The sequence below is a fragment of the Balaenoptera borealis genome (genome assembly GCF_965194805.1).
Source record: "Balaenoptera borealis genome assembly, chromosome: 3".
Lineage (NCBI taxonomy): Eukaryota > Metazoa > Chordata > Mammalia > Artiodactyla > Balaenopteridae > Balaenoptera > Balaenoptera borealis.
In genome coordinates this window covers 151,440,372-151,462,733 of record NC_138866.1, presented here as the reverse complement: position 1 = coordinate 151,462,733, position 22,362 = coordinate 151,440,372, and the positions used below count along the sequence as shown (strand labels likewise).

General features: G+C 53.4%; 1 protein-coding gene across 10 annotated transcripts in view; it reads left to right on the top strand.

The window, feature by feature from the left end:
• The window catches only part of ARNT2 (aryl hydrocarbon receptor nuclear translocator 2), a 201,601-nt gene that overhangs the window by 161,578 nt on the left and 17,661 nt on the right, over positions 1-22,362 (top strand). For all 10 annotated transcript variants that reach the window (XM_082388503.1, XM_082388504.1, XM_082388505.1 and 7 more), the window contains 5 exons: positions 1,653-1,804; positions 11,793-11,865; positions 13,186-13,309; positions 18,462-18,561; positions 21,830-21,968. In XM_082388503.1, coding sequence (XP_082244629.1) covers positions 1,653-1,804; positions 11,793-11,865; positions 13,186-13,309; positions 18,462-18,561; positions 21,830-21,968 — 588 coding nt within the window. The remainder of the gene's footprint in view (positions 1-1,652; positions 1,805-11,792; positions 11,866-13,185; positions 13,310-18,461; positions 18,562-21,829; positions 21,969-22,362) is intronic.

Here is a 22,362-nt window from a genome sequence, read left to right as displayed (position 1 = left end):
GCCTTGACCTCTGGCCAGCTTCCTGTTGGGGCTGCAGGCCGGCTGGCAGGCACCTCCAAGCGCCCGGCCTGGCCTCGCCCCACGGCTTTGCTTCCTCACGTGAAGTGTCAGGAAGGGTCTCCCCTCCTTGCGCTTTTGGTCTGGTTTCTCTATCACGTGGAATTTCCCACCAGGGAGCCCAGCACCCTCAGGTGCTCCCCAGGGGTGGCTCATCCTGCTCCCCAGGGGTGGCGCAGAAAGATGGTCGCCCCGGCTGCATCAGCCCAGGGCACGGGGCCACAGATGCATCAGGTCGGCTCAGGAAATGTGCTTCAGGTGCCTGCTCTGTGCCAGGCCCTGGGCTGAGGGTGGGGGAGACTCGGTGACCGAGGGGGTCCCTGCCCCCAGACTGGCTACTGACGTCCAACCTGGAATAAAGCACAAGTGCCTCGCCGACCCCTAGGACCAGGTCCCCATTCTCATCTCTGGTCACACTATGGTCCACAGTCGGGCCGGCCGGCTGCCCAGCGCCTGGGGCCTTCCCGTCCCGAAGGCCAGGAGGGGGCGCTCCTGTCTGCCTTGCTTTGTCCTGGGTGCATGAGCACAGCCAGGCCCAGGCGCACCAGCCATCTGTGTCCTTTCTTCTCACGTTCCTGCTTCAGCCGAGAACTGCCCCTGAGAACTGCCGCCTTCTGCACCTGCGCCCGCCCGCCTCCGCATCTCCGGGTTTCTGTGTGTGATAGATCGTGTGTGTCTGCACAGAGCAGGAAAGCCAGCCGTGTGTCCGCTGAAACACACTTGTGGTTTGGAAGCAAGATCTTGGTTCCTGTCCCAGCTTTTCCACCAAAGTTGTCCGATCTTGGGCAACTTATTTTATTTCGGTGGCACTCAGCATTATCCTCTGTAAATAGTAAAGCCCACCTCACCTAGTTCTTGTGAGGGTTTACATTTGGAAGTATTTTGGAAACCATACTGCAACATAAAAGTAATCGTAGAGGGACTTCCCTGGCAGTCCAGTGGTTAAGACTCCACGCTTCCACTGCAGGGAGCACGGGTTCGATCCCTGGTCAGGGAACTAAGATCCTTCATGTCACACAGCACAGCCAAAAAAGAAGAAGAAGGGTAATAATAGATACATGCATACAAATAGATAATGCATAGAAATTAGTTATTTTGTTTTATCTCTCCCAGAGAGTATATTTAATCCAATCTACAATGTTAAACAGTTTAAGAATTTCTTAATGAGAGGTATGAATAAATAAACCCATGAATACAATGTCACGACATAGCTGAGTGTGAGAGCCTTACTTCACGGGAGCACTGGCACCAAACTCAGAGCGCCCTAGCAGCCAAGGTGAAAAGGGAAACCCTCCAGCTTGTAGAGTTTTCATGATCTGATTTGTAAACACTGAAACGTTCTGATATCAAATGGGCATTGAGTAGTTGGTTTCTCACACGGTGGTGACAGAATAACCTAAATGCAGTGCCCTGCCTCACGGGGGAAGTGGACAGAGGGCTCCCGTCAGGTGACCGCTCTCTCCCACCCCCACCCTCCCTCCGTGCCTGTCTTTGGCTACGATGCTCCTGTCCTGAGCTCCCGCTGGCTGCCTCCCCCTCCTCTGTCTGGCACCATCCTCCCTCCCGCTGACTTCCTTCTCCAAATGTTTGCTCAGGTGGTGAAGCTGAAAGGCCAAGTGCTGTCGGTCATGTATCGATTCCGCACCAAGAACCGGGAGTGGGTGTTAATCCGCACCAGCAGCTTCACCTTCCAGAACCCCTATTCTGATGAGATCGAGTACATCATCTGCACCAACACCAATGTCAAGTAGGTACCTTCCCCTTCCGGGACCCCCTTCTCAATTCCCTCCTGAGGTGTGAGACCCCAGCGCTGAGCGATGACCCCCATATCCCTCCCTCTCCGTCAGCACAGTCGGTTCGAGGTGCTCTGGTTTCCCATGCTGTTTTCGCTGCAGAGCCCAGCAGGGCAGAGCTGGGGGCTTCCTCGTGCCTCCGCGGTGTGCCTGCCGCCTGGCTTGGTTTCGTGGTCCTGCTGAAGCCGGGGGCAGAGGAATGAGGCTGAGCCTCTTGGCAGCGCTAGGGTGTCGGGGCAGGCGGCGTGGGGGTGGGCGCCCTCGGGACACGTGGTTTCTCTTCTGCCTGATCACTGACGCAGTCCTCCCAAGATCTTTGCTGGCGTCACCACCGCTGTGTCCCACGCATGTTAACACACAGACCCGAGCTCCTGTCTTGGCCCCCCCGACTTCCCAGCCGTGTGACCTTGACTGGTGTGTCCCCTCATTCCTCACGTGTGGAAGGGGTGATAACACCTCCCTCTCAGGTTCCCGTGAGGATTAGATGAGGTCCGGCTCCTAGATACAGGAGGGTCATGCCTCCTCTCTGGACTTCCTCTCGAGGAAATAGAAGTCCAGAGAACCAACAGGAACAAAGGCAAAATGATGTTCAGGTGTGCAGGAGCACATGGAAGCTGTGCCCAGTGTGTGGGAGGAATTGCAGCCTTCAGGGGCATGAGATGAGCTGACTGGTGAAACTGTCACCGTGTCTCCCCGTACCGGTCAGTGCACTGCCGTCCTCCGCTTTCCCAGGTTCCACACTGAGTCCGTGGAGTCTCTTCCCACCCTGGCCACCTCCCCATCCTCATCTGCTAACAGCCCCCCTGGGCACTGATGCCTCCAGGCACTCACCGTGACCTCCTGGCCTCCCTCAGGGCTCTCCGTTGCCATAGCCCAGCTCCCTGGGTTTGGGGGTTCCCATCTGGGTCCCACAAAGCAGCCTCCTTTCCAGGCAGCACCCTCAATGTCTCGGCTTTGGCCCTGCTCCTGGGCCACAAGGCACAGAGCTTGACAGCTGGGTCCACACAAGATCGCTCAGAGGACAGGTGACCATGGTTTCTATCCCAGCTCCCACCTGGGCAAGTCACCTGCTCTTTTGAAGCCTCAGTTGCTCATCTGTAAAATGGAGAGAATAACAGAACCCCCCCCCGCCTCGGATCCTGCGTGTAGACGGTGTGTGTGAATCACCCTGGCAGAGTAGCAGCCCTGGGCGGTGGGGTCTGCAGCAGTCAGTACCAATGCTCTGGAGGCGGCGGCAAGCCCTCTGCCACCTGCCGCAGCTGCTCAGGTTTCTTGGCTTGTTCTGTACGGGCTGCCCCAGATCCGCTAAGTGCGCGCTTTCTTCGAACCCTGCACACATCGTGTTGCCTTCCAGCGAACAGAGAAGCCAGGGCCCTCCGCGTGAACCTCTCCTTGTTCACGTGAGGGTCTGTCTCCATCCCCTCCACTCCTGCTCTGCTGGCTTCTCCCTCCAGGGCCAAGCTCTCCATTTGCTTTCTAGCTCCCAGCACATCCTCTGTCTCCTGTGGCCCCTGGGTTCTCGTCCAGTCCCGCCACAGCCTCCCTCCCAGGCCCTCACCGAGGCACATGGCTTCCTGATCTTGGAAAACCCCTGTCTTGCCAATCCTCCTTGCTTTCCTCCCAGCTGGCCCTGCCACCTGTCTGTACTGGAGCCCCCTCACCATGCATCTCCTCTTGACCCCCGAGAGCCTGGCTGTGGCACCCAGCTCTGCTAACTTGCTTTCCCAGCAGCCACCAGGGACCCCATCAATAACTCGTTCTCTCTGGTCATTCTTCCCAGACTGTCTGACCAACTCCTCTTTTTGTCTTTTTCTTTTTTTATTTTAATATAAATTAATTTATATATTTATTTATTTTGGGCTGCATTGGGTCTTCGTTGCTGCGCGTGGGCTTTCTCTAGTTGTGGCGAGCAGGGGCTGCTCTTTGTTGCGGTGCACGGGCTTCTCATTGCGGTGGCTTTTCTTGTTGCAGAGCGCGGGCTCTAGGCGCACGGGCTTCAGCAGTTGTGGCTTGCAGGCTCTAGAGTGCAGGCTCAGTAGTTGTGGCGCATGGGCTCCGTAGTTGTGGCTCGCGGGCTCTAGAGCACAGGCTCAGGAGTTGTGGTGCATGGGCTCAGTAGTTGTGGCTTGCGGGCTCTAGAGCGCAGGCTCAGGAGTTGTGGTGCATGGGCTCAGTAGTTGTGGCTCGCGGGCTCTAGAGCGCAGGCTCAGGAGTTGTGGTGCATGGGCTCAGTAGTTGTGGCTCGCGGGCTCTAGAGCGCAGGCAGGAGTTGGGGCACGTGGGCTCAGGAGTTGTGGCTCATGGGCTCTAGAGCACAGGCTCAGTAGTTGTGGCGCATGGGCTTTGTTGCTCTGTGGCATGTGGGATCTTCCCGCACCAGGGCTCGAACCCAACTCCCCTGAATTGGCAGGCAGATTCTTAACCACTGCGCCACCAGGGAAGTCCCGACTCCTCTTTCTTTACAGTTTATCCCTTGGCTTACTTGATTCTGATTCTTCTTACACCTCCATATTCTAGTCAGGACTTTGCTGGTGGTGAGAATAACAGGAGTAAATATAGCTGTAGATCCAGGTATGCAAAAAGATAATGTTATTATGTTTTAATAACTGACTTTGTCTAGTCACTGCTTGGTAAACTCAGTCAGATGGAGGGGTTTTTGCTTCTCCCACTTCACCCGACCTGGGCAGGAGAGGGAGCCGAGCGGCACCCGCTAGTGCCAGGCCTATGTCCCACCCTGGCCTTGGGGAAAATGGTGAATCTCAAGAAACAGGAGGAAGAGTCAGACGGGCAGGGCTCAGGATCCCATGGCTCCTTCTTCGTTCCGCAGAGGGGGATGTGGAGGTGAGACACAGGCCTGACCTCCAGGAGCTCCTAGGATGAAGGTAACAGGTGTGCTCATTGACCTGGAGCCAGGGACGGGCAGTGGGAGCCCCGGGGGACGAGGCTGAAGTGAGCGAGAGAGCAACAACCTGCTCGGCATCTGTGCAAGCCACAGCTCATCCGCAGGCTCCCCCCGCCTGTCCCGGCCCCTCTCCAGCCCCGCCAGCTGCCTGTGCCCGAAGCCGTGGAAACGGGCAAGCCGGCCACGCATTCCGAGCCGTGGGCGCTCTCCTAGAACGTTCCCCCTCTTGATGCCAACCTGTTGACTGGCTCTTAGTGCAAGGTGCCTCCTGCTACGATCCTGTCCCTCTTCTCTCCCATTCATCCCTGCCTGCCTTCCTGCCCCACGCCTGCCGCGCGTGTGGTGCCTGATGTCTGTGGCTTGCAGCGAGAGGACCTCTGAGGGTGTGGCGGGGACAGCCCACCTGTCACTGAAGCTGCTCAAGTGCGGGCCTCCCTCTGCAGTAGAGAGCGTGGTCCCAGGCTGGGGACCGGGCAGAGTCCTCTAGAGTTAGGGCAGAAGAACAGACTGAAGCTCCCCTTTTTTGGGTTTTTGGTAGTTTTACCTTTTTCACCATTCATTCACTTCTAACATGAATACAAGCTTCAGCCATCACGGTCGCGTGCCTTGTTGCGACTCAGTTCAATGCAGTGGGTAGTCACTGAACGCTGTGCCAGGCGTCCAGTAAACTCAGGATGCCTCTGTTCTGGTCTCTGCACCACCACCCCCCGCCCCCCCGGAAGGCTCCCATCACATGGAGAGCGTGAGAAGTAGGCAGCAGGAGGGAGGGACAGGTAAAAACGCCATCGTGAGGGCACAGGGGAGACAGAGAATCCACGCTTCCACACAGGGCCTCTGAGAAAGCATCCCCAGCAGGTAGCGCTGCAGCGGAGCCTGGAAGGAAAGTGAAGCCCTTCCTCCTAAAAGCAATCACAGGCAGAGGTTTTGATTTATTTTCCTGGAAGTCAGACATCGTTGACAAAACAGAACATTCTGTCCCCAGGGGTGTCTCCCTACATCTCTTCTCAGGACGATTGCTCCTGGCAGCTCACTGAGGTTAGATGGGGTGACGATGCCCCTTGGCACATGGGTTCACAGCAGAGGCCTGAGCTGTTGTCTGCTGGACCAAAAGGTCTTCGGTGGGTAGAGATGGTAGGAAATGTTTACTGTGGACAGTAGAGGGCAGTGACAACTGTCACGAGAACTGTCCGCCCTGCTTCAAATTTGTGGCTAAACGTCGCCAGCAGTAGGCAGACTCGTTATGGAAAAGTCCTTACATGCTCTGTGCTTGCAGGGCGGGGGCCGGGGCTGGGTGGGGAGTTGCAGACCCAGTTGCATTCAGTCAGGAGCACCCAAAAGAAACTTCCCAGGGAAATGGAGTGTTAATGGTTAGCATTTGAAGCTGCTGAAAAGAAGGCCTCTTTGTCACCCTTGCCTATTTTCCTGTTACGTTGATGCAGGAAAATGGAACGAAGTCCAGAAAACACAGACTCCCATTTCACACACTGGTGGCACAACTTTGAAACGCGCCCACGTCTTAGTGTCTAGTGATCGACACTGTTTCAGGTAGACAAGCCGTGGGTGTCTTGGTGCGGGAGTCATTCGCACAACCCAGGTGCTGTGCTTTCCTTAGCGGGGACCGAAGGCATCCCTTTGCATCTGCTGGGTCGGAGCCCTGTTTGTGTGACAGCCCCTTACAAAGTCACTGTGGCTCTTCATAACCACAGCTGCGTGTTGTGCCTGTGTGTGTGTGTCCTTGAAACTCCACCACGCCCGTAGTCATGGTGGGCGTCTCAGGGCCCGCCGTCCATCCCCACGTCTTCAAGGATGGCTGTCTCGGGCCCAGCCCACCTGGCCGGTAGTTGATAGGATGTGGGAGCAGGGAGTAAAAGGAAGCAAAGAAGACCTACACGGAAGGTGTCATTCCTGGTCTCTGCAGAACTTAGAGAAGGGGAAGGGGCGAAAACTCCCTGTCGCCAAGCCCCATCCTGGGACTTGTCTTGGGTCCTGCCCTCTCATCCACCTGCAACAGACAACCTGGCAGAGAACCGGGGCCCACAGGTTCCGTCTGGGGTCCTCTCTGGCCCTCCTTCTCCTCCTCTGCCCCTTCTCCGATGACCCCATCCAGGCCTTTGCCATCTCCTGGGTGAGCATCCGTCCTCCTTCCTGACCGGTTCCTCCTGCCTTCCATCCGGCCCCAGACGCCATCTCTGTAAAACCACACTCACACTGTGCCCTGTCCCTGATCAGAACAGTTCCAAACCCCTTGACAGGCACCCAGAGTCCTTCACAATGGGCATGCAGACGGCGCTCAATCAGTGGTGGGTATTATTAGCCTCGCTCTGGTCAGCTGAGCTTGCCCAGCCCCGAGATGGCTCCAAGCTGGATTCCGGTTACTCCCAGGGGTGCGATCACACGCTGCCCCCGAATGCCCCCCTAATGGCTGGTTGCTCACTTACTCAGGCTGAGTAAAAACCTCCATTCTGGGAGCGTCAGAGATAAATTGTCTGCATCTGCCCAACATCCTGCGCCTTCCCATGCAGGGAGGCCACACCGACAGGAAGCCTGGGCTTGATGCGTCTGGTTTCTAGTCATCAGCTCTAGTCCCCCAGCTAATGGGCAGGGGGCAGGGGGCAGCGGTCGGGGGCAGTGGGAGCCCGGTTCCCTCAGGTCCCTCCCGTACACTGTCAGTCAGCTTGCAGCCGAGCTGCCGTGTCTCTCCCTCTCTGGAATCTGCAAGCACACCAAGGTTTATTTTTATTCCGTTGCCGTGAAATGGCCGAGAAAGCTCCTTTGGCCTCTTCTCAGGATGGGGCGGCCTGCAGGTCAGCATTTCTTCCCCATGCACTCAGCTACGGAAGCGGAAACCAAAGGCCAGGACAGAGAATCTGATGTCCGGACCACAGGGGGAGTGAGGTTAGGATCCTTGGGATTTGCCAGCCAAGCTGAGACTTTATTTTCCTTCTACAGTGAAAGTTGCTTTCTGTGGTCTCAAAGCCCCCAGAGCAACAGAGCTGAGAACAAACTCCCATCGTAACACCTCAGGCCCTGACCACACTTCTGTGCAAATTAGAAGCCCAGAAGGGGAGTTCACTGCTCCAAAAATCCCAAAGCACAGGTCTTTTTTTCTCTCCCACCTGGTGGCTCAAGGTGGTGTCTTGTGGGGCCCACAGCTCTGGAATGGGAGGCGTGACATGATGGTTCTTGTTACACCTGTGGGACAGAGTGCGGGGTCTGCAACCAGACAGACTTGGCTTTGAGTCCTGTGTGCACCACACAGACCTGTGTCACTGAGCCTCAATTTCTTTATCTGTAAAATGGGACTTTTGCAGAGATGTGAAAAGAGTAGCGAAGTACTGGCTCTGGGTACTACACTCAGATTTTAGAGGCCCTGCAAATGAAAGATGAGGGTGCCCTCAAGATGTAAATCAAAATAAAACAAAACAAAACTGTCAAGTAAGAATAAGAAAATATAGAAAGTTGTGATTTTTCTACTGATGATTATATCGATTCTTTAAAATGTTTTTGAAATATCCATTTTTTTGAAAATTATTGTTAGTGCTCCTGTTTCCTGGTGTTATAAGCATAGGCTTAGACTGCCTGGTGGGCAATCTCAGGATGCTGGTTTTATTGTTAACCTTTTCCCTGGGCTCTCACACCAAGGTGGGAAGACATACTGTGTGCTCAGATAGAACCTCATTCTTCCTGTGTCGTGGCCTTAACTCAACATACTGCAGTTGCTTGCCAACTTGTCTGTTTTCCTCTGGAGGTTGTCAGCTCCCCAAGGGCAGAGACCACATAGGTTCTGAGTCATCATCCTCTGTCCAGTGCCTGGCACAGAGCTTGGCGTAGATATTTCAGCACACTTCACTGAAGACGTGGCTCACCCGGGCTTAGTTCCAAATAAACTATTCACTGGGTCCTCCAACTGGGGTCCTTTTCTAGCATGTCTTCCCTTACAGGGGACACACACGCCAGGGGCACCAAGTGAAAGGCAAGGCTGGAGGAGTGAGTAGTGTTCGGACCGTACATCTCTTTGAATGCTGAGAAAAAGAGTTGAGAAACACAATTCAAGTTATTTTGTGTTTCTCCAGGGCAGAATTGGAACTCAAACTGGGAGTTGTAGGAAGGTAGATTTGGGCTGTTTTGGGGACAGACTTTTTATATTGTTTCTGTCTACAAATGGAGCAGGCTGCCTCAGAAAGTAGCACGCTCCCCAGGACAGTGGCGGTCGGGCAGAGACTGGCCAGTGGCCCGTCTGAGGAGATGGTGTATCAATACCAGAGACTGATCCAGCTGGGGAGCTGGGGACCAGATCCCCTCTGTTCATTCCGTTCCTAGTTGCTGAGAATGGTCAGTAAAAGGAATGCTTCTGCGCTCGGAGTTAGAAAGTCTCTTCTTTCTCAGTCTTCACCACCTACCAGCCTGGCGGTTGTGTTTGCCCTTTGAGACCTTGTTTCCACACTCTGCCCTGTTATGTGCCCGGGAGGGGCCAACACTGAGCTCTGTGGACAGGAGCGAGAGGGTTTCCAGTTGTCCGGCCATTGGAGGGACAGGTTGCAGACAGTGGGGTGAGAGGAGGCCGGCCACCTCCCAAGGCGAGCGGAGGCTGCATCCGTCATCAGGCAGCTGATCCCTGCCGGCTCCTCCTGCCCCTTCGGCCCGGGGGGAAGTTGGGCTTCCCCCCCCCACTGCTGCTAGCCCAAGGGTTCTTCAGTATCCGAGCCGAGTCTCCCTTACCACTGTCCCACACCTGCCAAGTAACCCCTTCCCTCCACCCTCTTGGATCACCCCTTCCAAGAGCGCCATCCAGGCTCTGCAGCCCAGTAGCCTCTCTGGGCCTCAGTTTCCCCACTTGTAAAGGGAGTTTCTAAAATACCTACCTCGAGGGTTAGCTCACGGTGAGGCTAGCGTGAGTTGCGTGAGTGCAGAGCCGTAGCAGAGGGCTGGGGCAGATGCACAGTGGATGCCGGCGTCTTTGCCCTCCCCCTGGCCCAACTACACCGCTCCTCCGAGGGGGGCCCCCCAGATCCTCGGTTGCTGATTCAGGTTGCAGTTATCCCGCTGCGAGCTCGCAGTGGCCCCCCTGCAGGGACCTGCTCCCCTGACTGAGCTGGTCCACACCAGCCCACCCCTCTGTTCCTCCCCGTGGACTGTCTAGTGCTAGTGAGCTCTCCGTGCACCTCACACCCCGAGTGAAGGCGGGGGGAATCTGTGAGCCGTCCCTCCAGGGGTCCTTCTACTTCCCTGTCCAGGGCGTGGCCAGGGATGAGAAAAGCTTGATGTCCAAAGATGTACAAAGGGACCCCCTAGGATCATTCTTGCCTTAAAATAGTGAAATAGTGAAAATGAAAATCTGTCCAATTAATGCAAGCACTTAAGATATTTTTTTCCATGTTCCAAATCTTGTTCACCCACATAGGACATAACGTTTGTAGCCGTAATCATAGCGTTCATAACATTTCGTGCTGAACTTTTCCACACACTCTTATCACACCTTCTGGTGTTTCCAGATAGTCTTCACAGTGGCCACCGTTGGTGACGGTGGAGTATTTCCTTAGCAAATTAATATACGTAGTTTACAAAGCCACTCCCCTATTAGAGCCAGCTTTGCGTGGATAGCTCTTGTTTCCTGCCCCTGAATCATTTCCTTAGCAGAAACCCCAGCAGCAGGGGGACCACCTGGAAGGGAAGGGTGTGACCCTGGCCATACCTCCTAATGTGGTCGCCGTACTGCTTTCCAAGAAGATTGCGTCCACACACGCTTCTCCTACAGGGTGTGAGCAGAGTGGGTTCAACACCAAGCCACCACACTAAGCATGTTTTTACCAACTTAGTAGGTGAAAAATTATACTTCGGGGTTATTTTAATTTGCACTTATTTTGCTTAGTTTAGTGGTGAAAATATTTCCCTAATTACTTGCTTGTTATATGTATATACATGTTATATGTATACATATTGCATATTACATGTTTGTTTATGCTTGAATGGTCTGTTCATGTCCTTTAAACTGATGCACGGGCAAGGGTGGGGGACTGATTTTTGTCAGTAATTTGCCAGTAAGTTTTTGCCTGACATCCTTGTTGGTGTTTAAGGGCCATCCTGCCCCCTTTTTTTTTTTTTTTTGGCTGTGTTGGGTCTTCGTTTCTGTGCGAGGGCTTTCTCTAGTTGTGGCAAGTGGGGGCCACTCTTCATCGCGGTGCGCAGGCCTCTCACTATCGCAGCCTCTCTTGTTGGGGAACACAGGCTCCAGACGCACAGGCTCAGTAATTGTGGCTCACGGGCCTAGTAGCTCCACGGCATGTGGGATCTTCCCAGACAAGGGCTCGAACCCGCGTCCCCTGCATTGGCAGGCAGATTCTCAACCACTGTGCCACCAGGGAAGCCCATCCTTCCCCTTTTTTAGGCTCTGAGCTGCAGGACTCACTGTGCCTTGAAAGTAACCCAGTTTCCATACTTTAAAACGTCAGGCAGCCATTCCCTCTAAGGAGTCTTTTTCTTTCCCAAGCATCCCGGTACCATGCAGAGAGCAGAGCAAGCCGGGTCAGACACGTGAGGTCAGATCCCAGCTCTGTCGTGTCACAGCCACTTGCTGGTCAGCCAACCGGGACAACCACTTGGCCTCTTTCGACTTCCATCTCTTAATTTTAATGTGGGGTAAAGTAACCACTGTGAAAATTTAGCGTGAGACTTGGATGGGATGATGTCACCTCCTACCAGCTTACAGGGAAGCAAGGGTTGGCTGAAGCCAACAGCATCGTTGGGCTTTTCTGAATTTTGCCTTAAATTTTTTTTCTCTTTTAGTGTTGGTGTCTTTTACCCTGCATAAAATGAAGTCATAAATCAAAACTTATTTCCTAAATATTGGCAGCCTACACTGAAAAGACAAGGCTTGGGGTCTTGATTTGGGACATAAAAATAATGAAATCAGTCATAACTGAGAACAGTTTAGAGATCCATCGGGCGTTGCCCTCCGTGCCCTTGGGGAGCGGGGACAGCTGTGGCTCCGCCCCGTCAGCGCCACTTCTGTTCTTCGTGACTGCTGACTCCTTGTTTCCCAGGCAGCTTCAGCAGCAGCAGGCGGAACTGGAGGTGCACCAGCGAGACGGGTTGTCATCCTACGACTTACCGCAGGTGAATTTCTGGAAAACGCTTTCCCAGTTGGAACTGTCTCCAACCGAAGGACTGCGGACTAAATCCAATCCTTAGCTTGAGCCCCTCCGCTCAAGAGGTGCTGTCTCTCCCTCTACCCACCCTGCAAAAAGCATTTTGGTCCCCGGAGTGGGGCGGGGGGGGTCGGCTGTGACTCTTCCGTGCAGAGCCGAGCCGAGCCATGAAGAGTGTAAAACAGGAAGCGCTAGGAGCCGCGGTCAGCCAGCACAGTAAGTGCCCTACATACGAACCTTCAAGCTGCGAGCTTTCAAAGATGCGAACGTGCGTTCGCACGTCCAGTCACGGAAGTTAGCTCACGTGTCTGGCGTACATGGTCACATGCGTGCGTCCTCTACAAGTGACTGTGCTTTTGTGTACTTTACTGTACAGTACTGTAGAGAGTACAGTAGTACAGTATCTTTATTTCAAGCCCAGGATGTCTGGAAGCAAGCGTAAAAGCAACAGTGATGTAGCTGGTACTACTGTACTTTTCAAGGTACTGTACTGTAAGATTAAAAAGGTCTTCTTTATGTTTTGTTTGTTTTTTATGTAGTATTTGTGTGAAAAGTATGATAAACCTATTACAGTACAGTACTATAGAGCCGATTGTGTTAGTTAGGGACCTAGGCTAACTTTGTTGGACTTAACGAACAAATTGGACTTACGAACACGCTCTCGGAACGGAACTCGTTCGTATGTAGGGGACTTACTGGTACTGAGATGCAGAGGCTGTGTGGGAACTAACCCTAACCCTAACCCTAAGCCCGCACGGCTTTGAACTGTGTCAGCCCTGCAGCCTCCTCGCTGCTTCTCCCGCCTTTAGTCTGAGCCCCTCTGTTCTCAGCACACTTGTCCGGTCACAGCCTGTGTCTCCCACTTCACTGCCCTGTCCCCTTTCCTTCTCCATCTCCCCAGGCCCCCCTCCCTCCCCTCATCCCCCTCCTCTTCTCACTGCTTCTCGCCATAGAGAAACCGCAGCTTGTGTTGGTATTTGGCCTCTCTCTCCAATTAAACTTTACGTTCGCTTTTCCCGATATTCAGACTAGGTTGATTATTTTTATTTATCTCTCTCCAAGTGATCAGTGGGACTCCAGTGACCTTTCTGTGACCTCTCGTTCACACCCCCGCCCGTCTGTTCTTGGCTTTCATGTACAGAAAAGCTCCTGCCCTACACAACACCAAAGGCTGAAATGCCAGCTGTTCTGAGGGAGGGGGATCTGGTGGAGGCAAACAGGTGACCGCTCAGAGCGTTTGTTCTGCACCTTACACGCAGGATGCTCTTGTGTTTTCATGTGCAAACAGGTTCCTGTCTCCAACCTACCAGCCGGGGTTCACGAGGCCGGGAAGTCTGTGGAAAAGGCAGACTCAATCTTTTCCCAGGAAAGAGATCCGCGGTTTGCCGAGATGTTTGCAGGAATCAGTGCATGTAAGTTTCCAGAGGATGCTGAGGCGGTGAGATTGCGGGGTTTACAGTCGCTATCCAGCCATCTGGAGGCAGCCAACCTTGAGGGTGAATTTACAGCGACTTCTACAGGGTAGAAAAGTAGCACCAAATACAGGGGTCCCAGTGGATCCTCTCTACTCCTGGCCTCGCCTCTCATTTACCCGTTACCTGGGGCAACCAACCGGGGGCCTCTGACATCTCATCTTCAAAATTTGAGGAATTGGAATAAATGAGCTGTATTAATCATGGTAGAATTTAGTTTTATCAAGACAAAGACATGACCCTATAAAAAAAAAAAAATCTCTTGGGACTTCCCTGGTGGTGCAGTGGTTAAGAATCCGCCTGCCAATGCAGGGGGCATGGGTTCGAGCCCTGGTCCGGGAAGATCCCACATGCTGTGGAGCAACTAGGCCCGTGCGCCACAATTACTGAACCTGCACTCTAGAGCCCGTGAGCCACAACTACTGAGCCCACGTGCCACAACGACTGAAACCTGCACGCCTAGAGCCCATGCTCTGCAACAAGAGAAACCACCGCAATGAGAAGCCCAAGCACCGCAACAGGAGTAGCCCTTGCCTGCCGCAACTAGAGAAAGCCCGCGCACAGCAATGAAGACCCAACACAGCCAAAAATAAACTAATTTATTGAAAAAAAAGAATCTCAACTTAATCTCTAATGCAGAGAGGACCGCATTTTAAAATAAAAATATGCAGTAAAAAGGAAAATAAAAATTATCCAGTATCCTACCACCCAGATTTAATCTTTTTTAACTTTTTAAAGGTTGTCCTTTTTGTCTTTTTCTACACATATGAAATCTTTTTATATACAAAGTCGAGCTCCTGCTGTTTGGTAGCTTACTTTTTCACATGACAATTTATTATGAACATCTTTCTGGATTATTGAATGGTCTGAATCGTATTTGCCGCCTGCGTAGTGTTCCATTGTGTGGGTGTTCCACGGGTCACCCTTCACGGTGGTCCCTGGGGTGCTCACCTGTGTTAGCACTAAAGTTAGAGAAAATGGGGCCATTCTTGGGACTTCCCTGGTGGTCCAGTGGTTAAGACTCTGTGCCTCCACTGCAGGGGGCTCAGGTTCAATCCCTGGTCGGAGAGCTAAGATCCCACATGCTGCGAGGGGCGGCCAAAAATAAATAAATAAATAATAAAAAATAAAACGGTATAAGAAATTTTTTTAAAAAAGAAAATGGTGCCGTTCAAAGTTCAGGTGTCACGTGGAACCCACGTGTGCAGCTGCCTCCCTCGCCCGCTCAGACTGCCGCCAAGATCAGCAACATATAAAACTTGGAAATGTCTTTGTCCATTCCAAAATTCAGGGAAAAGATTCCATTTTCATGTGATCTGTGAGATACAGTGTAATCAGGATCAGCTGAAGGGAGAAACCGGCCGACTCATGCCATGGAAGCGTGGGAAACGCGGTCATGGGAAGGGACCCCCCCCATTAGCGTACTCCTAGGACTGAGGAACTGGGGTCAGCACGGGCCACAGGGAGGACAGAGAGGCCCCGGGCAGCTGGGAGAGAGCAGATCTCAGGCCTCCTGCTGCCAGCACCTGTAGTGGAAGACCCCAGCCCTCGTGCCCACGTGGCTGTGAACCAGAAGCTAGGAAAGTAGGGAGCGCGCTGGAGCTGCCTGAACCGAAAGCAGCAGGTGCCCAGCTGCCAACAGAGAACAGACCTGTTAGCATGACAGGGAGGCTCCCCTCTGGTGGTTCCCAGCGGCCATCCAGATGTGCCACCCGCCCGCAGCGGTATTTCCGCGACTTTTATAGAGAAACGTCATTTCATCCAGCAAGAGGAAACAATAGCAAAAGTTCCTCTTCCTCTCAGATAAGCCTGAAATATTTGGTCAGATACCCACAGCATTTCTGGGAAACCCATTTGAAATTTTAATATTATACAAACATAGACCTTTTCCCATAAAGATGACAAAATAGAAAAAAAAATTAACAGAAAAGGAAAAAGAAGGGAAGGAAAATATGTAATCCAAAAGTATTTCTACCAACCAAGCTGCTTTCCTATATGAAAAAGCAACAGAAAGACCTTCTCGGACATGCACCATCTACTTATACTTCCTGGGAAAAAATTACTTGCAGAAGATTGTGCTTTTTGTGAAATGGATCAAAATATGGAACACAAGAATGAAAGTGATAGGTTGGAAAAGAAGTAGCGATGAAAAAGTGAAACTAGTGACAGACACCTGGAATTAATATAACATTGTTAGAAGATAAAAAAGATATTTAAAAATAAATAAAAACCAGAGTCAATTCAGCAAAGATACATACTTTGGATCAGGGGACTAGAAACAGAAATTTCTCATCAGTCTCTACTATTTTATCTCTGACATATAACTTCAAGTATGTTTAAACATAACCGCTAATGGATGGGAAAAAAAAAGAAAGATGGAAGGAAAGAGGTCTCGCCTCCAAACCACTTCCAAGAAAAGACAAGGAAATTTTTAGCAACTTGCAAAACACTCAGGAGAAAAATAGAGATAGCAAGAAAATATGAATAGCACGAGTAATGAAATAAGTTGATGCCCAAGGGCTTCTGATTGATAATTCTTGAATAGTATGGTGCCAAAATATGATATAACCAAAACAAGATGAAATAAAACTATGTAACCGGAAAGAGCGGGTGGTGATGATGCCTTCCAAAACCAAGGAGGAAAGCAGAGAAAGAAGCTTATTGTATACAGGTAAAAGACGGAACCTAAAATGAAGTTATAAATGTCATGAACAATGAAATGTGAAATCCAAAAATAGTTTGAAACACAAGAGATCCTGACAAAGCCAGATTATAGCAGAAGATTTCAATATGCCTTTCCTCATCTCTAGCAAATCATGTAGATCAAAATAATAAAGATATAGAAGACTGAATAATTTTATGTATGTATATATTAAGTTATAGATAGATAGGTGTAATTTTGTACCCCACAGATGTCCTGGAGCATTTAGAAAAAAAATGTTTCTTATTTAACCAACCACCAAAAAACCTTAAATACATGAGAAAAAGTGGCTTGTTTATAGTCAAGAGAAGTCCAGAAGTCTTCCTAACTCATGCAACGTTTAGCCTCATCTCTTTCTCTCCAAGATCCAAGGCCTTATGATTGGGTTAGAAATACACACCCAAGAGTCTGATTCTTTCCATCCTGTAAGGATTTCCCAACGAGCACCCCATCACTGCAGCAAAAGAAAATGGACCAGGAAAACTGCTCAGTGCGTCCGGTTTCTCAAAACGTCATAGAGGTTTGTTGACACATGTGGGCGATTTGTCACATGGCCCCTGAAGCCAGCTCTCTGGGCCCCAAGCCCGTAAGCCTGAGCGTCCATCACTTCTCACGCCCACTCAATGGAGGATCCACCCGCACCGCCCATCCCCCCACCAGCAAGCCAGAGACAGGTGCAGACGTGGGGTCTGTCCAGGCACAAAATAATTGCCATGTAACTCACCTTTATATCCTTTATTCCAAGATCTTGTTGCAAGCAGGGATGTTAGGATCTATAGGAATAAGACGCGTAGGGATTTTGGGATTCTAGGGAAATTGGGAGGGTGCTTCGGAGAGCCCTGGACCCCTCAATTACCAGAGGGAGCGAGAAGGCTCCCGTTCCCACTGCTGTTTCTCAGACTACCACCCTCTTCCTCGTGTTAAGATCTAACAGCCCCGCTGGGATTTGAGCCCATTTCTTCAGCCTCTCTCTGTGGAAGAGACTGCTGAACTGAGTTTTCTACTTAGCAATCCGTGGTGGCAGAAAAGTATCCACTATTACGCATCTTGGCTGGGCCTGAGTGTTTCATTTGTATGAGGAGCTTGGCCTCTCAAAGAAACCCTCGTGGAAGGGTAAGGAACACAGGTCGGGGCTGCTCCAGGGTAGCTGGAGCACCTGCTGGGTTAGGGCAGTAGGGTCAGGCAGGGTTTTGGGCCAATGGGAGGAGTGCTGGACTTGGATTCAAGCCCTGAGTCCTCCTTCACTGGCTCGTGAGCTTGGACAAACTGAGCCTCAGTTTCCACACTAGCGAGTGATAGCGAACATTTAAATGCTGTTGGCTCTGATACTGGCCCCTGTTCTAAGCACTTAACTTATGCTAACTCATTGCTAACACCACAGCCCTATGAGGAAGCTACTATTATTATCACCATCTTTCACTCGGGGAAACGGAGACAGGAGGAGGTTAAATAACATGTCCAAGGCCACACCCCAGATAAACAGGGCAGAGCTGGACGTTAGAGCCTGTCCTCCTAACCATGGCTCTGCACCTTCTCACGCATAAGATGAGAGGTATCGGGAATTCCTTAGCGGTCCAGTGGTTAGGTCTTCACCTTCCAGTGCAGGGGGTGCAGGTTCGATCCCTGGTCAGGGAGCTAAGATCCCACATGTCAGACTTCCCTTGTGGTCCAGTGGTTAAGAATCCGCCTGCCAGTTCAGGGGACACGGGTTCGATCCCTGGTCCGGGAAGATCCCACATGCCGCGGAACAACTGAGCCTGCGCGCCTAGAGCCCGTGCTCCGCAACAAGAGAAGCCACCCCAATGAGAAGCCTGCGCACCGCAACAAAGAGTAGCCCCCGCTCGCCGCAACTAGAGAAAGCCCGCGCGCAGCAACGAAGACCCAGTGCCGCCCCCCCCAAAAAAGCACAAACATATAATAATAATAATAATAAAAAATCCCACATGCCTTGCGGCCAAGAAACCAAAACATAACACAGAAGCAATATTGTAACAAATTCAATAAAGACTTTTTTAAAAAAATGGTCCACATCAAAAAAATCTTGAAAAAAAAAAAAATGAGAGGCATCACACCCACCCCAGGTGAGAAGAACTCCGTAAGATACTGTCTGAGGAAGAACCCTCTTTAGTTCTTTTCATCTTTCCGACTCTCTTGAAAAGAGCCTGCCTTACAGCATGTGGCCCAGCTGAGGCTTCAGGGAACAGCCGGGGGCCCTCAAGAGCAGCTGCGGCGATCAGGGCGGGGCAGGCTGCATGCGGGTGGGATGGGTTGCCCGGGGCCTGTGCCCTCCCGCTTGTGCACGCCACCCCTGCATCTGTGCTCGGGGCTCCCTGCCCTGGGGTCTGTAGGGCAGGAACTCCTCAAATGTGACCCTTGCTCTGCTTTTCCCAGCGGAGAAGAAGATGATGAGCTCAGCTTCTGCAGCAGGAACTCAGCAGATCTACTCCCAAGGAAGCCCATTTCCCCCGGGACACTCGGGAAAGGCCTTCAGGTACCTGGCAGGGGCGGGCAGCGGGGCAAGAGGGCAGGAAGAGGCCCCCCTACCCAGTGAAGCCCTGGGTCTCAGAGCTTGGCTCTGTGTGCAACAAATACTACAGACCTCACTTCGTGCTTACACATCCACATGCCCGGGCTAGGCTGAGGAGTCCAGTGTCTCAGGTTCTGCCCTGTGAGCCCTAGGTGAGTCACCGTAAATGCACGGTGTCGGTTACTTTATCTCGGCTGTGAAAGGTGCCAGCCACTGCGTCGTGTAGCGGTGCCTGCCGGGGAGAAGGGAGTGAGGTGGCCTCTAGCCAGGACCCAGATGGGGCAGAGCTGGGGACACCTGACAAGGCAGCAGAAAGTGCCCTGTTCCCTGGTCCTGAGGCCATGGCCAACTCCAAGGGGGAGAGGACAACTTGGCCCATCGTGCCTGGGGTCTCAGCCTAAAGGGCCACTCATGGGAGGTACAAGCAGGATGTCTGGCCTTCCCACAGCTTGGTTCTTAGCATCAGGGGCCTCTTGTCACAGAGGAAGCTGTGACGACACCACCAGAGGCAAGGCCTGGCTCCACTGCTTGCCGGGGAAACAGGAGCACGGGCTGGGAGAATGGCTAGAGGAGAGACCCGCGGCGTTCAGGGAGGGGGTGTGGGTACCCAAGTGAGCATCACATGCCCCCAGACAACTAGGAGAAGCATCTCAGATGCATGCCCAGGAGGACGGGGCCCCTCATACAGCCCAACCTCTGGCTGACTTGGCCAGAGCTGAGTTTCCAGATGAGATGCAGGCAGGGGCCAAGACTGGGCAGGTGGGACCAGCCACCCCAGGGAGAGGTCCGGGCCGGGACTGCCCTCTCGAAGGGGATGAGGCTCATGCTTCCACACTGGTCCATGGACAGACCTCCTGGGGAAGCAGCAGGTAGCTCAGCAGCTGTGCCCTGGAACAGCAGCCTCTGAAATCTCAGGGTGGCTCTGACCAGCCCTGCAGCTGGGGCCTCGCTGGATTGCAGCCTGTTCTGAGTCTCTGGGGAACCCTGGCCACAGGCAGCGACTCTCTGGTCTGGGGACAGGAGGACAAGACGACAACCCCCGGTGAGCTGCTCCTGAGCCATCATCACCGCCGGTCACCCCGCTCTGCTGAGCGCTGGCCGAGGCTCCAGACTTCTGCCCTGCTGCTGTGTTACTCATGCACTCAGCACACGGTGACCAGTTGTAGTTCCGTGCCAGGCTGTGTGCCAGCCCAGGCCCGTGTTCATCGAGTCCTCGTAACACTTGCTGCTCCCCCCCTACTCCCCTGCCGTCTGGACAGAGGGCAGCAGGGACGGAGCAGAGGCCAGAGGTGAGGAGGGACAGCCCGAGGCAGCGTGGCAGGGGGCGGGAGGGCGGCCCAGAAGCAAAAGTCAGGTGGCCACCTGCTGCCAGGGCGGGCACCCAGCCATCGGGGATGTGGTGAGCGGAGCCCGGGAAGCAGGAGAGATGGGGAGGCCTCGAGTCTGGGAGAAATGGAATGAGACCTCGGAGGCCTTGAATACCACGCCCGGGAGTTTGGACTCCATCACTGATGACTTGTGGGAGAAGAGGGACTTGAGGAAGCAGAGTCCTGGAGAAAGTTCAGGGTGGCAGGGGTGCGGGGGGCGCAGTGGAGGAGTGAGACGGTCCAGCTGGAGGTGCTGTGCCTGTGTGGACTGTCGTCACGGAAACAGAAGAGCGGGGCGGGGTGGAGGGCTGTTACCGAGAAGGGAAGGCAGGCTGGTGTCTGGACGGCTGTGTAAGGAAGGAGTCCAGGGGGGACACCAGCCCCCGTGTGGAGTCTGGCACTGGGGAGGCACTCACTAGATCCTGGTCTATAGAATGAGTGGATTAATTAATTAAAGAACGCGTGAGGCTTTACGCCTGTGGGATGGGCAGTTTCCTGTAAATCTGCAGGGCCTGAGCTGGTTTGAGTGGGAAGGGCTATGGGATGAATGACCCTGAGCCCCCAGCAGAACGGCACAGCTGTGGCAGCACATCCCTAAGTATGTCCCCAGCCCAAGTCCTGCTGTGGTCCCGTGGGCCCTGTGCATACGTTAGCCAGGGCACCTTTCCTAGGCCCCACAAGGCTACTGCCAGCTCTCCAATCAGTGCTGTGAGGGCACCGAGGGCCACCCTGCCCCAGAGAACTGTGATGAGAAAAGGCCCTCTGAGCTCACACATTCATCAGGAGGGAGAATGGGAAAGGAGTCCTGTGTTGAGTGAGGAAGTGCTTTCAGGAGGTTGGGAATGAAGTTCCCCTTGATCATGGTTAGTGTGGGAATGTCTTATCATCTTTGAGTTCTCCCTGTTTTAAGAGGGACCGGATAGCATGGAAAACATATTGTAATAACAATTAGTGGAACGGTACCCGGTCTCCTTTACTGGTCTGTAACCTTCCTTTCTTTAAAACCTGGCTGAAAACCCACCTCCACCCAGGCCTTCCGTGATTAGCCCCCTTCTCCCCACGTGACTCGCTCGTGGGCGCCCAGCACTCTGCCTGTGCGGAGCTGGCCCTGGGGAGGCAGGAGGAAGAGCCTGAAACCAAACGCAAGTCTTGCCCCGTCTCCTTATCTTTAATGAGCTTGTTGTATAATTGGCGGAACTGGGAGCGCCTCGCAGAAGCCGTGTCTGGTAGTGCAGCCAGCGCAGGCCAGGGGCAGAGACAGCGGTCAGGGACCGCGCCTGCGGGAGGACAGGCGGAGAGCACGGGTGACACACACAGCGGGTGTCTGCTAAGGACTCGTTGGATTCAACTGAAGATTCACTGAAGGGTCAAAAGAGGCAAACAGCAGTTTGCGCTGGGCTGGGGGCGGGCAGGTCCAGGCCCCACCCAGCAGGCTTCCACTGACACGCTCTTTTCTCTGAAAGCCTGTGGCCTACTTCCTGAATCCTTAAGCTTTATCGGTGCCCCAAAGGAACAAATTAACCAGAGCACAGACAGCAAGTTAACACCAAGACTGATTTTTATTCCAAGAAGCTGCTCTCTTGCTGGGAATCATCCGTTGAAAGCAAGAGACACCGAGGGGTGGGATTGGGGCTGCGTAGAGGAGAGTGAGGGGGAGACCCTGTGGGGAAAAAGAGGCAGCAGTGGTGGGTCGAGGGAGCCCTGGGGGAGAGAAGGAAGACCGGGGGCTCCCCCTGAGGGCCTTCGATCCAGTTGATGCACTGCCCCGGTGGGAGAGAGCGGTGCACTCCGGGAGAGGTGGCCCGGGGCAGGGCGCGTGGAGCTGGGGCGTCTCCCCAGGACAAATGCAGTTTCTTCCCTTGCAGTTCTTCGGTGGTGCATGTGCCTGGCGTGAATGATATCCAGTCCTCCTCCTCGACGAGCCAGAACATGTCCCAAATCTCCCGGCAGCTAAACCAGAGTCAGGTGGCGTGGACGGGGAGTCGGCCGCCCTTTCCCGGACAGGTACGGGTGTCGGTGAGGGCATTGCCCCCAGGTGCCCGGAGGGTGCAGAGCAGCTGGGCTGTGCTTACTTTGCATCCCAGCTCTGAGAAGGGGCAGCGCTCTTGAGCTGCAGCTGACCACCCCAGACACAGCCGGGCTCCCAGGGGCACTGGCCACCCTAAGGGTACTTTGAGGAACTGGGTCCCCAGCAATGGTACCGAGTCTGGTTTCAGCAGCCTTTTCTCCCGGCAGTCTCGGGGAAGTCCTGGGGAACCTGGGGGAGGGGCGGGCGCACAGAGGCCCTCCATCAGGAGCGAGGCCCCCCCCCCGACTCTGGACCTGCATTTCCCTGGCCCAGGAGTGCGTGAGAACATCAACGCTGGGACACACGCGGCTCCCTGTAGCCACTGTGAGG